We start from the raw sequence: 16,306 nt of genomic DNA on the forward strand, positions 1-16,306 counted from the left end.
TACTTTGTTCACCTAAACTTCATTGGCCTAACAATTTTTATGTATCAACTTCATAATAGAGTATTGAACAGCACAACAACTTTAGATAACAGCATAAAGGTTTTCTGTAAGTGTTAAATGAAATATAGTGTGTAATAGGTCTGAGTGAATGAATTGTTAAAACTAAAGTAGTATTAATTCCTGATGTCTATTAGTAGAGAAACCACAATAATTCAGCCTATTGGAGCCAAAAATATGTCACGTTAATTCATCTGAAAAAGGTTAATTTATAAAAAAATAAAAGCGTGTTAATGAGTTAATGTGATAAGATTAAGATAGATCTATTTAATTTTGTTTATGAAGTGTTTGTGCCAACTAGACTGTTACCTAGCAGGTCTTTGCGGTACACAGCCACAGTGTCTCTGAACTTCTCACTGAGATACGGCAGGAAGCTATCTGTCAGTCTCCACATCATGTAGTTGTTCAGTGCTCTGAAAACCATAGAGAGTTTCTTAGTTTTTAAACGATACTTAGTTAGTTACTTAGTAAAAATAATTATAAAGGAATGTTTCAGAGATATTATGAGTTCGTCATATTATTGTACAAACTATACATATCTGTTTAAATATTCAGGATTCTCTGAAATTTATCTGACTTCCCTTCGTTGGTCCCCAGGCTTGCCAAGTCCAGAAATCTTGCAAACCGTAAACATGCTTGTGTGGCAGTCAAAGAGAATTATTGATTGACTGTGCAGAAGTTAGATCTTAGCATCCTACTATCTAAAATTAGTGAAATTTCAAATAAAGGTTTTAAAATTAACTGTTTTTCTGAAAATTTGTCCTTGGCTGTTAATGAACGACCAAAAGACTTTCCATGTTAAAATTGCACAGGACAACCTAGGTTTGTTAAATAATTATGGATTTATGGATGTGATCCTGAAACAAAAGCTGTGTTATGTCTTCACAATGAAAGTCTCATGATGAGAATTTGATCATGGTGTTTTTTGCCCTGATGAGAAACAGTTAAAAAAATGAAGAGAAAGTCAATGCAATGCTGAATATTTTTATTAGGACAGCATTGTTCATTACAAATACGCTCCACAAGGAATATTACCTTGAGTACTAGGGCGGCTATAAAATGCAGTGTGAAAGAAATGACGAGCTTCAGGTACGATGTGATTGGATCCTAGACCATAACAATGTACACTCTCAGTCATCAAAGTTTATAACAATTTTTAATGAAACACAGTATCTGACAGCTTTAACATTCCTGGCTCTTTACAAAGCTGACAATTCTTCGGAATGGAAAAATATTTGAGGATGTAGAACAATGAAACAAAATGCGATGAGTAATCTGTTTGCCATTCTGAAAAATGAGTTCAAGGAAAGTTTCCTGAAGCAGGAGGAGCATTGGGCGACGGCAGTGGCAAGTGGAGGAGAGTATTGCTGTTGAGTGACTTTGTTCTTGCCGAAAGTCGAGGTCAGATATTTCTCAGACCCTATATGATGGTAACGGCTGTAAGTAATTATAATACTTTTTATCAACACAGGGTTAAAGCGACCAAAATGGTTGTAGTGTAGACTTACGTCCTGTCTGTGGTAGAGATAAGATTGGAGATGTTCTGGAGGTAGTTGGGGAACGGTATCAGGATCTCTGTTGTGTCATCAATGTTAGCTTCTGGGTACTTGGCCAACAACACGTCATGCAGCGGAATCTGTCAACAACATCACTGTTATTCATCCTTTTTATAAAAACATGTATAAGGGCTCAGTTAAAAAAATTAAAAGAAAGAAAAACCCACATAACAGGAATACTAACTATAAAAAACTGTACAAAAACATTAAATGTACTATTTCATCATTAACCTTCCCTGTGTTATAAAATAATTCACACTTTTGTTGTCCGTTAACAGTTCCTGTGTAACATATTTAAGCAAAAAAGAAAATCACTAATTTCAGTTGGTTTGTTTACAATCAGCAACTAGTACTCTATTATTAATTTGTTGTAATTGTCGAGTGTATTACAGTTTAATCTAATTGTTCTGTGATGATCAATGATATCCTTGATGTTTTTAGCTCTAAAAAATTGTTATGTGTAATGAGTAGGCTATTTGACAAGATAGCACGTGGCAATAGAATCTAAATGTCCAATCTATCAAAAATTTGGCAAAAATACTGATTATTGAATATAGTGTAATGGAAAGTGTGTGACATTTTTTCACTTCTACTAGTGGACCCATGCTGCACCGGTGCATTACTCTATGTTGCAATTAGTAGTGAGGGGGGGGGGGAGGGGAGGAGGCACATGTTAGTAATTGTTTATCTTGTCAAAGGAGAACATAGTATATGAGGAGAATATACTTTGTCAAGAAATCAGTTCTCATATTTTTTATGTTGCAAGAAAAATCACATATCATAAAAAAAATTGTAATCAGTTGACATGGTGTTCCAACCTTGTTCACAGAAAAGAATATCTAATTTCACAATACTTCCTTCCAAACCACATGGGATGTGAGTTGACCTTGAGATTTAATGTCTACCTGAACATCCTTGAACAATTTTCTATGCGATAGGGCCACATACATCTGACCATGACTGAGTCAGCCCTCAGAGTGATAGGCTGGTACTCAATGAATAAATAGTCCTAATAAATACAATTTAATGCGGCTAACTCACCGAAGGTGCCCAGTTCTTGAGCTCTCCCACAGTGTTCTTGTTGGCTGTCTGAAGAGTGATAGGCTGGTATTCAGTGAATAAATACAATTTAATGCGGCTAACTCACCGAAGGTGCCCAGTTCTTGAGCTCTCCCACAGTGTTCTTGTTGGCTGTCTGAAGAGTGATAGGCTGGTATTCAGTGAATAAATACAATTTAATGCGGCTAACTCACCGAAGGTGCCCAGTTCTTGAGCTCTCCCACAGTGTTCTTGTTGGCTGTCTGAAGAGTGATAGGCTGGTATTCAGTGAATAAATACAATTTAATGCGGCTAACTCACCGAAGGTGCCCAGTTCTTGAGCTCTCCCACAGTGTTCTTGTTGGCTGTCTGAAGAGTGATAGGCTGGTATTTAGTGAATAAATAGTCCTAATAAATACAATTTAATGCGGCTAACTCACCGAAGGTGCCCAGTTCTTGAGCTCTCCCACAGTGTTCTTGTTGGCTGCCTGAAGAGGCTGCAGATCCCTAGTGTCCGGTGTGACCTCCACCAGTCTCCTCTCAAAGTTGAACATGTCCTCGCTGAAGGTGGCTGCGTCACTGCTGGTGGCTCCTAGCAGCTGGGCCACGTCCTTCAGATACCTCTTGTACGTCATCACAGGCTGTGCCACAGACAAACATGTTACCTTTTACCACCAAACGTCAGCACGTACCAGAATTGTATGATCCTGCCTAACATCTCAGGTAAAACATTAGAAGGAGAGAATCGGAAACTTATGATACTCAATGAAACTTATTTATTACTGGTAAAGATTACACAGCAATTTGTCATACATTGTCACATTGAAAAATAATCATTGAACAATTCAATGTTAAGACTAATGCAATCCTCCAGTTCGTCCAAACCTTTAAAAGAAGTAATACACTAAATAAATAAAAAATCAATTACAACAAAGTAATTAAAACCCCCTTTACAACACAGATAAAAATTCTTTGTTTGAAGTTTATTTTTGACGATGGAAGGATTGTGAAGGAAACAGGATTTTTCCGGACATTTGCCATTGATCAGTGAAACAAAAATTCAGTAACACTATGTTTTGAGATCTGTGATCTGGTCTCTTCTTCAGGTAAATAACTAACCTAATACATAATTACAAACTGAAATGAACCACATTTCTTCAAAAGGAAATTAATTGAGGCAACATACATTAAATTGGCAGACCAACTATTCAGTCAACCATCAGTCGAGATTAGGCCGCTTTGGTTGCCAATTCTAAAAAATGAATTAAAAAGAAAACCAAAAGTATCAAACGGATCAGATATTTGCAATAAACCAATGCGGCGTCACAATATGGTTTTAAGAAGTTCATTTAGCATGGGGTTCAATATTACTATTATTATTATTATTAATAAAGGCCCATTTCTGTCCCCTTCCTTTTTATTTCTGCCATCTTGTTTCTTTTTGTTTTGACGATTGCCATTTGCTATTGGCTTCTGATCAGTCGTAGGTGTTTGGTAGACAAATGCAGACGTATAGTGACCTGTATTCTATAGTACAGTTTTAATGATTAGTGTTGTGTATAGTTTTTTATTAAGTGCATTTTTAGAGTTAGTGAAGTTGACAAACAACATGTGGCTGTGATTCCTGATTTGGGCGTGCCACAACGCTTTAGTATGATTTGTTTATTTTAACCAGTTTGTAATTAATTATGTATTATGTTAGTTATTTACCTGAAGAAGAGATCGGATTGCAGATCTCGAAACGTAGTGTTACTGATTTAATGTTTCACTGAATGATAGCAAACATCCGGAAAAATCCTGATCCTTCACAGATAAAACAATTCCATAATATCAACAGTAATTGTTTAATTCATCATTAATCCCAAAAAACTCATCCAATTCATAAAATGGATGTTAAAAGAGAAAAGAGCCAATTTGTATTTTGAAAATACCAAATGGCAGTGATCTTAATCTATTTTGGTCATGGTCAATAATGGCATTCCACAATTTTGGTCCATGAGATAATGCTGCTAATGAATATTGTTTGGATGTCAGTTTTTTTGTTACAATATTGTTTGCACCCCTTGTGTTATATTTGCAGATGTTTTGATATGTTAAGTTGTTTGACATAGCCATATAAAGAATAAGAATAAGAATTTTATTCTGCCAGAAAATATTTCACACAAATACATTGGCACGTCAATACAATGTTACAACTTTTGTAATACAATGAACATTCTAAAAGTCTTGTTTTGTCCACACTGTTGAGATGTACTCTTCCACTGAATAGAATGATCTGTTACATAGAAAATAATTTAGTTTAGCTTTAAATTCCATATCACTTAGCATCCTTATATCTAATGGTAACTCATTATATAGTCTAATAGCCATCATCATTGGGCTTTTGTCCGTTTTAGCTAGTCTAGTTTGAGGTAAGTTGATATTGTTACGACTTCTTGTTTCATAATTGTGAACATTTTTCCTTAGGTTTACTTTATCTAAATTAACTCGGAGGTAAAGTAGGCATTGTTGTATATATAAAGAAAATAATGTCAAAAGTTTAAAACGTTTAAAAAGTTCTCTGCAACTATGATATTTATTGACTCCTGCCAATATTCTGGCAACTTTTTTTGGATGATGAATACTTCATTTGCGTAAGGAGAAGAGCCCCAAACAATCAAACCATAATTTAAGTGACAGTGAAAAAGTCCGAAATAAGATTGTATAAGAGCTTTCTCCTCAAGATCACCACAAAAACGCTTAATTGCAAACACACTTTTACTTAGTTTACTTTTAACCCCTACAATTTGCTGATACCAATTTAAATTAGGATCATAAGTCAAACCTAAAAATTTTGGAAATATATCTTCTTGTGTCCCATTAGGATCTTCTCTGAGGCTAAATATTAGAGAAGTTGTATTATCATTATTTAGAATCAAGTTGTTGGCAGTGAGCCAGTTCTCTACAAGATTAATATTCAATTTGTAGTCTTCTAAGAGTTTGTTATAATCTTTATTTGTAGTTACTATAGTGGTATCATCAGCATATAAAACAATATTCGCAGGTACATTTACACTCAAATCATTCACTACAATTAAAAACAGCAAAGGCCCCAGAACAGAGCCCTGTGGGACTCCACAGGTTATTGGTTTACACAGAGATATATCTTTTTCTACTACTACATATTGAGATCTATTCTTTAAGTAAGAGCTAAGTACATCTAAAGCTATCCCCTTAATATTATAATGTTCTAGTTTTTTAATCAAAATGTTATGAGATGTACTCTTCCACTGAATAGAATGATCTGTTACATAGAAAAAGCTGATCAAAAGCTTTGCTAAGGGTACAGAAAGTTATAGCAGCAAAGTCTTTCTTTTCATAACAGTCTAGAACCATATCAACTAAAGAAATAACAGCTTGAGCTGTTGATTACCCTTTTCGGAATCCAAATTGTTCTCTACAAAGCAGATGTTCCATTTCCAAAAATTGTAATAACCGTTTACATATGACTAATTCCATGACCTTAGACAAAACCGGCACAATAGCAACTGGCCTGTAATTTCCTATTTCATTCCTTTTACCTTTTTTAAAAATAGGATGAACTTTGGTGATTTTTAAAACATCAGGAAATATTCCTAAATTTAAACAATTATTATTAATTAAAACAGTCAATGGTGTTACAAAATAAGTTATTGTTTGTTTAACTAAACAATTCGTCAAACCAAAATGATCCATGCTATTTTTAGGAGCTAATTGTTTTATTATATCTAAAATATCACTCTTTGTTATACCTCTAAAAATAAAACAGCTTGTATCATGAGGCACAATTTTCTGACTTAAATAATACTTAAAACTATAATTATTTTGGTTCACATTTACACATTCTTTGGCAACATTTATAAAAATTCATTAAAATCATCAGGCTTAAAATTATTATTTACACTTTCCTTTGTAGTACACTTTTTATTTCTATTTACAATACAACACAATGCACTTGTTTTATTTTTGGCATTGTTTATTAAACTAGTATTTGCATGCTTTTTTGCCTCTTTAATTTTACTCCTGTACATGTTTTTCAAGGTATTATATTCATTTTTTGTACCATGCAATATTCGTTTCTTTTGAAAAATGGTAGAGAATATCTAATCTATCTTTGATTCTTTGAAGCTCAGTATTGTACCAATGACACTTCCTATGTATTTTTTTTTATTTTTTGTTGTTTTATTTTTCAACATACTTACAAAGCATATATCAAAGTAATATTTTAGAATATGTACAAATGCACTAAAGCCAACATTAACATCGTCTGTCATAAACACTCCTTCCAATTTTCTTTCAATAAATAATATTTAAATTCTCTAATGCCTGCTTCAGTTATTTTAGTTATAGTTTTAAAACTCTTATTACAAAAATTACTTTCAAGATCAACCTCAAAAGAATATGTAAAAAGTTGTGCAAGGTGATCACTGACATGCTTATTAACTACAATCGTTGTATAATTATTATCAAGAGAAGTAAAAATATTATCCAGGCATCTGAGACCTCTAGTAGGCTCAAAAACTGTTCTTTTTATTCCATACATACAACAGAGATTTACAAAGTTCACTGTATTTTTATCATTCATGCCCAGAAAATTCATGTTAAAATCACCACAGACAACACATTGCTTATTTAAACGATATTATACTTTCTCCATGATGTGAAAGAAAATTTCAATATTACCATTACAACTACGATACACAGTTACTAATACAAGCTCAGCTTCCAAAATTTCAACACACATGCAATTTCACAATCTAGCTCCACAGAGCCATTGATGTCATCCATTATTTTAAGATGTGTTGGATCATACCTAGAAAACATTACTGTACCTCCGTGGATCTTAGAAGTTCGACAATAACTGGTTACATGTTTTAAGTCATTGATTGAGTATGTACATATCTCATTATATTCCATCCAGTAAGACATCAGTACAGACATAAAAAATCTAAATTTAATTCAATTGAAATATTTTCCAAAATACATATTTTATTAGAGAGGCATTGACAATTTTGATGGTAAATTGTGAAATTTGACTTTTCAGAATCTTTTTTCAACTTTAAATCATCTTTCTTTTTCTTAATATAATTAGTTTGACCATTGATCTTATTTACATTTCCTGACAAGATACTATAACTATCATTACTTAAAGTAGGTGTACTAGTGCGCATTAAAGCAACAGTTCATACACAACTAAACAAAGGACTTTCATAATGTGGAGTTCTTGAAATTTGTGTTTACATGAATGTTTATAACCAATACCAGAAATATAACATACTGCTTATTTTTGTATAAATGTATTTCCCCATCATTCAATACCATAAACCAATATACAGTAAAAAAAATGCATAATGTACCATTTTAATAACTTTTTCATTGCAGAATTCAGACAGTTTCCTAATCATAAATATAGCTTTAGATAATTTTAAACAAAGGTTAGTTATATGGTCATTCCAATTTAATTTTTGTCGATAATCAATCCGAGAAATTTTGTAGAATTAATCATACATTGGTATCACTAAATTGTCAACTGCTATTTAAATTTCAAAGGATGATTTTTTTATTTGAAGTAAAATTTACAGCTGTTGATTTATTTGCATTTACAGTCAAAAGTTTTTCTTTGAAATATTGCACTATATAATTCATTTTATAGTAAGAATAGTATTAACAATATAGTAAAGAATATAGTGTGTCAAAAGGAAAGTTCAACTGTAGTGGTGAACTTATGAGTGAGAACATGTCATTGTGTACTGGCTGTAACAGGGGACCCTCTCAAGTGTACTGTCAGTCCTACTAAAAACACAACTAACACACACATATAATATAAAATAAACTATGTGGAAAATTATTAATATAAAGTAACTGGTACTGCCAATCAATATGGCAACCACACGCTTGTAGGCATTCTTCCCTTCCCAATCTTCTGGCATCACCACTGTAAAGAACAGGCTAGAGAAGAATTAACTGCAGTCCCTAATAAATCCCTAGGCCTGTAGACCTAGTATATAATATTGTACTCTGTATATTCTTACTTCTTTTCCTGTCTCAACCGATTTTGGTGTGGGTAGTAAAACCAAAAAGGAATAACAAAATTTCATAATGATAACTATCACGAGCACATCTTTTGTGGTAATAACAGTTGCATCATTCAAGCATTTTCGGATGAGGTAAAATCCAATTTACATTGTGTTAACATAATACAAACAGCTCCTTGATTTATATGGCTTAGTAAACATAGTTGTGAATGAAAAAAAAAATTATTGTTAGTATAGTAATTCATACATTTAACCCTAGAACTGTTAATCGACATAATTATGTCGGTTAATGCCGCTTTTGTGGTGTTAACCGTCAAAAATTTGTCGATCAAACATTCCCTCGTATAATTACTTTTTATAATATACTCCGGTAACGTATCGATATAATTCATGCACCATTGGATTCGGGAAGAAAAATGCAAAGGAACAGATGAGTTTTATTCCTCTTTGTATTATGGTTATGACGTAGCAAGCTTGTTATTTTGAACGTAAAAGAAAACGCGACGCCGTTTGTTGTGACCGCCATATTGCCGCTGCCGTTCTGTATCACTTTCGTGCCGAGCTGTGGATATTTGTAAGTTTTAATAGTTTTACGCGTGTTTTTAGTGTCGTATTTAATGTGTAGTGTGTTGTTTGATGTCGTAGTAGTGTAAACATATATATTTTAGAATAAATCAATTTCTATTTACTGAAATATGTTTGAGAAATTACCGGCTTTGTGTAGGCTATGGCAAAATGACTTGGCTAAAATTCATTTCACATAGTTTGTTATTGTTTTCACTTACTAAACGTTATTTATATCACTCTTTTAGCTCTGAAGTAACTATTTATTTTTGGTAAATAGATAGTTTTCACAATAAAATATATATTTCCTGTAATTTCTTTGGTTATATAATATAATAACAGTTATTCTGTTTGGGTTATTCTATATTTTTTCAATATCTTTAGTTATATTTATAGTTTTCTAACTACATAATATTTCCTATTACTTATAAATCATAAATTTATAAATTTTGATATAGTACAAGCTTTAGAAACTATTTTATATTTTGCTGAATGAAAATTTTTCGCAAAATTTTTGAATAATGGCAAAATTTAACTTATTTTACTTTTCAAAAAATAATTTATGGTAATTATTTCATTACTACTGTATATTCTATTTTATTCTAAGTAATAACATATGCAAAATAACATGTATTCATAGATAAATGTATTAGCAAAACTTGTTTTACCAAAGTCTTACGTGTACACCCGATTTTCAGAATTTATACGCATCGCTGCTTTTTGTTCTATAGCTTTATGATGCTTTCATGAATGTGTATAATGTTTATGTTTTTCTGAAACTAGATAAAATTTGACACAGAATGGCTATCTCACTTATAAATATTTCTCACTATAACTTCATTTGCTAGGTATGGTCCCCCCCAAATTTAAGAAATATTTTTCGTAAATTTTATATTTGATTAAAAAAAGTGTTTATTAGAAAATTTTTGATGGTTAATTTTACAATATAGTGCAATTATACGTTTAATTCTGAACACAAAAATGTATACTCTTATTTATATTGCTTTTATTTTATATTTTTAATAATTTTTTTAAAAAAACCTTGCGCGAAGCTCCAAAACAGCCCGACACTACAGGATGAAATGACCGCCAGTTCTAGGGTTAATATATTTCATGAATTTAAATGGAATTTAAATGGAACACTGTTAATGTAATGTTTTTTAACACAATACAATGTATATATATTATCACTTTTATGTAGCCTATTTTTTCAGGCACTTTGCACCCAGTATTCTGCATTTTCAGTAAAGAAAAAGTTTGCCTTTGATTTCAGTAACCGCCCGACAAATATGCTAAGCTGTTTGGGAATGTGTTGCATGCCAACACAAGTTGTAAGTCTTTTTACTATATACTACTTTTGGTTTTACTATATCAAAACAAATTTCTAATATTTTAAAGGAAGGAAAATACTAAGGAATTGCCATACAACTTACCATAGCGTTATGAGCTCTGTAGTAGTAGCTTTTGTCTGGAAGCCCCAAATCAGCTGGAACAATCTGAAAAATAATACACCAATAACTACATATGGTAGGTTGCCTTCGTTTGCCCAGTGGGAGGGGAAAGATCTTCTCTTGGGTTCGTGGCGAGGAAGGTTGTATAAACTTTTCAAAATAAAACAACGGAGTCGAACTAATATATGATTTATTAAAATTAGCACACTCTTTGAATTAGATTAATAAAATAATTAGGTTTGATTAATACATAATTAAGAATTTCGAATTTGGCTTCCGAAAAGTTAAAATATGGATAGAGAGAGAGAGAGAGGGGGAGAAGGCCTAAGTTAACGCCTGTCGCGTTCCGCACAAGTTAGCCGACTCCCCGAGCATGCCCTCAACATCGCCCGATCCTCCCACTGCCAAGGCTCCAGACCAATCAGAGCGCGTTTCATCTTAGGATGGTACTCTGAGAGGTGCTGCCGCCTAGGCGATTCATTTAGTAATTAACAAAGTACATGGTGCTTTTAGACTGCTCAAGGCCTGCGTACAACACAACTATTGCTGATTTCAGCGCATTCCGTAAACGTGGCTGCGACAACACCGGTGTTGTCGCATCACCGCGGGCTTCAATTTAATGCATATACAGGCTATGGCAGAACTCCTGTCCCTTTCTTCTGAAGTGGCCTTAATGCCTATATTAATCCGGATGGCACTTGATGTGTACGGCAGCATTGTTACATATTGTGGAGGTCTTACCAGTATAAAGGTGGTTAAAATAATCACTAAAGTAACAATAAGACATTTTCGTAGTATTAGGTTAAACTAATTTATTTGTTGAAATTTTGGGGCGTTAACCCTCCATCGGGCGCTTAAAATTAGAAACACCATCAGGCGCTCACGGAGGTTTCCTCCAGGTTAGTGAATAATGGATATTATAGTCGTTTAAACTGTTTTTATTTGTTTAAATATTCATACTGATTTAATTACAATGTAATATATTCATTTTTAGAATTTAAATAAAAATTACTCTCTTATGTAATGAATTTTCCAAATAAGAATTTCGAAATTTAAAAAAATGTTATTGTATGGTAACAACATGATTTATTTTAAGGAATAATGCAATTAATTGTAAAAATGTTTAACCTTCCGTAATAATATATGGAAATTAACTTAGTTTTTAACTTCTTACAAAAACAACTTACTTCAATTCTTGAGATATTATACAATTGTAATGTCAATTATTATTCTAAAATCAAAATTTATTCTTTACTAAAAATTTTTTAACACTACACAAAGTTTCAAAACATTTTCCTTCTGGTTCTTATAACGACAATGTTCACTCCATAAACAGTACTGAAATGTTCCCTAGCACACGGGTACTGTACTGACAAGTCTCTCGTCTTCATTCTCCATTTCACAAAATTCAAATAAAATATATTGTAAAACTTAAAAAGAAACCATCACAGGTCAGACATTTAGGCGCACAAGGATTATTACTCCATAAAAACTAAACACTATAAGGCGCTCACGGAGATTTCGTCCAAGGACTACAAACACGACATCGGGCGCTCAAGGAGGAATTGTCCAGTCTCGCACGGAAATAGACCTCATACTGGCAGATTTTGACAAAGATAAGCGGGAGGCTATTGTTTCGCTTCCCCGAAAGATGCTCGTGAAGTACACTGCGGAACACGACTGCCAACATCAGAAAAGTAGTACTATTTTTAATAATAAAAAATACACGGAGGAAAACTCCGTTTAGCGCCCGATGGAGGGTTAACACTGAGGTGTCACATACAATTTATTATATAAACTCTTAAGTTTGTAATACACTATGTAATTAAATAATTAGAGGAAAAAGAAAATGATTTTAAATTATGTAGTGAGTATAAATGGTTTTATTTAAAATCAATCAGTCAAACATGTATAGTTTATAAATGTATAATATTTATAACTCTGTTTCTTTATCTAATTAAATAAAATTTTACTTTTAGATTAATTTAGTTTATAATTTTATTTTTACATACAATGCTCAATGGGCTGTGATATACCATGGGTCACTGACGTGTCGCTTCTCCCCTGTTATATTCTTAAATGTGACTCACGAGTGAGTGGGTCTCAACGGACAGAGCACATGTCACCCCTCCCCTTCTCTTTAAAAACGTTTACATGTCGCCTTAATTCTCAATGAACTAGTGAGGACTACCTGATCCGCTTTAAGTATAGAAGTTTGTGGGTGTTGTTGAATGTGGCTTTGCCACATGATGCCAAATGACTCTGGGTATGAACTGTGTTTGTACTTCAACACTGCTCTCACTTATAAATGTGTCAACCCTACGACAGTCCTTTGGGAGGATGAGACATCTCTGAGATGTACCGTGCTGTTTGTATGTGGCAAGTAAAGACGCCTTCAGTGTGTGGCTTCACCTCTTTATATACACCTTCTCCCTTCCTATCCAAATATGGTTTTTATTTCAGTATATAATATATCTTGTGTTAAATTTAAGTGTAAAGTAAGTAATCTTAAGTTTCTAACTTTGCCATTGTCTTAAAACTTGTCTTCGTGTCTTTTAACTTAGTAAAATTCATTTAAATCTCTCCCCCCACACAGTTTATTGCCCACTGAGCCTGATAATATCTGCAAAAGTTTTTTAGTGTTACATTTATTTAAATTAATTGCTCAAAATTTGGATTTTACATAAATAAATAATTTTTTGTAAGCCTTTCTTGTAAATTTTGAATTGAAGATGTACCATCCATAAGTCACACATAGTAGTGATAAAAAGGAAGATTTCCATGGATTTTGGAAACCTTCATTATAAATTTTTGCCAGAAGCAGTTGCATCTTTGTGCTCTGATTGGACAGCAATGTTAGCTGGGTTAACATTTATGATGTTACTTGGACTGACAGTACCCTGGGACACCAAATCACATCTCAACATGAATATAAACGTTAATAAGTACATTTCCTGATGCTTATCATGAAGAATAAATAGATACAAATGTTAATTTTTGCAGTAGAAGTTAAGAGTACATGATCTTTCTACAAAGTTTTTGCACATTCCTGAAGGAACTTGAAAGGAAAAGAAATTATATACAAGTGCTTTAAATTTTCCTAACCAATGGCGCAGCATAGCAGAGTACAGCGGTTATCGCAAGATAACGGAATGAAACAACGTCGAGCGTAGCTGCTGCTTGGATGGGTGACCGCTGAGCGACCCTGTCCTTGCTAGCAGCTAGTCTGTCCAGCCGTTGGTTGTGGTTTGGAATGCAAATTCAAATGGTTGGTCCGTGGTCTAAAATAAGACATTTTTTACTTTACCTTACTTTTAGTCATGGTTACAAGTCCTGGTCCAAGCAAAATGAATGATATGATCCAACACAAATAGCAGAGAACATAATGTGGAATCCCACACGATAAATTCTCAAAATCTGGGACTCTGTTAAGTGATTCGTGGTAACAAGCTGTGAACAGATTCTATCTCTTATAGGATACATTGAATTTATAGAATCAAACAATCTCAACCTAAATCCTTCGCAACTCTTAATTCAATACATTTAAAACACAACAATTAATTTCATATTGTTGCCCTAATTTATTACCTAAGTAGCATTTTTTAATAAAATTACAAACACTAGGAAATAATAAATCTCTTCTAAAATTTCTTTTGAAAACCCAACAAGATATTTTAAAATAACAGATTAGATTAAATGCTCCAAAGCTAAAATGATTGAACAGGGTCCTAACTTGTCCTGGTCTAATGAGGTCAACCACAAAACCAAATTTAGAAGTGGAAACTACTGATCTACCATTACTTAGACAGAGTGATTGATTGTTAGTTTAGTGAACTGTCCGTTTATATTAGGTTATTTACGGCTGGAAAGTTGGCACACCGCTTTTTGTTTAGTTGTATTGTTTAGTTTGACCATTTGTTGCCTAAATGATAGATACAGCTGCATCATTTGTAGATTGGAGTATATAATTTTTAAACTATCAAATGCATGTTTGTTGTATTGAACATAAACAAAATTAAACATCGATAGTTATATTTAAAACTATTAGGAAAGTCTGTTCCAAATATCCCACCCCCATCTTCAGCAAAGTCTGTTCCAAATATCCCACCCCCATCCTTAGCAAAGTCTGTTCCAAATATCCCACCCCCATCCTTAGCAAAGTCTGTTCCAAATATCCCACCCCCATCCTTAGCAAAGTCTGTTCCAAATATCCCACCCCCATCCTTAGCAAAGTCTGTTCCAAATATCCCACCCCCATCCTATCATTTCAACGGTTAGGATATAAAAAAATTTTACTTAGGAATATGTAATAACATATCCAGAGGAAATTTTTGGTAGACATATAACTTACATCTCACTTCCCCAAAATGAGGATTGGGGACATCTCATAAATTTGAACAGTGATGACCACCCGAACTGAGTGATATCTTGATGAGACAAGACCAACAACATCAAAAGAACCGATCTCTGTCCACTCTATCCAAAATGGATACTGTTTGAACAATGGTACAAATTTGAACTATGGTTAGACAGTATGCTGGGCGGAAACATTTCAAAGGCACCTAATTTCACCTTTCTCCCAATCACAATGAGATATCAAACAATGGAGTTAGTATAAAAATGTTTTACTCCTGTCAGAAAAAGGGAGTTTTTAGAGGTTAATAAAACTTTTGATACAATATAAGGCATGATTGTTTCTGTTTAAAGGTAGAACAAAATAAGGGTGACCAGAACACAATTAACAACAACTAAACAAAGTTTTTAAGACAGTAAAACATAAATGATTTTTGTTTAGGCGTAACAACAAAACAGTTGGATATTTTGTACTGCGGTCTTTTCCCAACAGAACACAGGACGCAGGATGGACAAAATGTTGTTATGGCAGTTTTTTCGCACGTACTAACCATGTGTTATGCATCATCTAGTGGTCCTCAAATGGTTACGGTCATGTTCTTGGGCATATAATCTCACTTGTATCGTAATACTCTACATGATTTCTCTTGTACTCATACTTATCTGAGTCTGTGCTGTTTAGAATTTCTTATCACACCAGGTAAGCTACAGTTTACAGCATTCGCCTTATGAGAGCTTTAATTTATAAACTTACATGATAACACTATAAAATTTAAAAAATTATAAGGTTTGCACTCTTTATAATTCTTATAACATTTCCGAACCCCAAAACTTTCCTCTCTAAATCACTTTCAACCCTAAAATATACTTGTGTAAGTATTATTATTACTTAAAATTCCATTAACTCCAATTTTAGTGATCTCGACTATAGAGAGGACATTTAGAGCATTTCAAACAAACATCACAAAAAAAATTTTCAACAAATTAAAAAATGATAAATTCACCACCTGGACCACATAGTCTTGAGGGCTACGAGGATCCGGAACCACGTCCACCTTGAAGAACAGTGACACTCCAAACTCTGAGTGAAGGCGTGTGAAAGTGTGTCTCAAGTCAAAACTGTGCACTTGGAACTCTCTCAGTACATTCCAACCTCCTAAACACAGCAATATCATATTGAGAATTAGATTAGTAAGCACTGGAACATCAGGTCAACACTGAGCACTTGGAACTC

At 33.2% G+C, this 16,306-nt stretch overlaps 1 protein-coding gene across 1 annotated transcript in view; it reads right to left on the reverse strand.

Moving 5' to 3' along the window:
- The window catches only part of LOC124366481 (endothelin-converting enzyme 1-like), a 101,790-nt gene that overhangs the window by 24,696 nt on the left and 60,788 nt on the right, over nucleotides 1-16,306 (reverse strand). Inside the window, exons 4-8 of the mRNA XM_046823068.1 lie at nucleotides 16,080-16,228; nucleotides 10,702-10,764; nucleotides 3,092-3,292; nucleotides 1,566-1,693; nucleotides 367-470 (exon numbers count right to left, since the gene is read on the reverse strand). Coding sequence (XP_046679024.1) covers nucleotides 367-470; nucleotides 1,566-1,693; nucleotides 3,092-3,292; nucleotides 10,702-10,764; nucleotides 16,080-16,228 — 645 coding nt within the window. The remainder of the gene's footprint in view (nucleotides 1-366; nucleotides 471-1,565; nucleotides 1,694-3,091; nucleotides 3,293-10,701; nucleotides 10,765-16,079; nucleotides 16,229-16,306) is intronic.

Source organism: Homalodisca vitripennis, chromosome 7, assembly GCF_021130785.1.
Source record: "Homalodisca vitripennis isolate AUS2020 chromosome 7, UT_GWSS_2.1, whole genome shotgun sequence".
Taxonomy (NCBI): Eukaryota; Metazoa; Arthropoda; class Insecta; order Hemiptera; family Cicadellidae; genus Homalodisca; species Homalodisca vitripennis.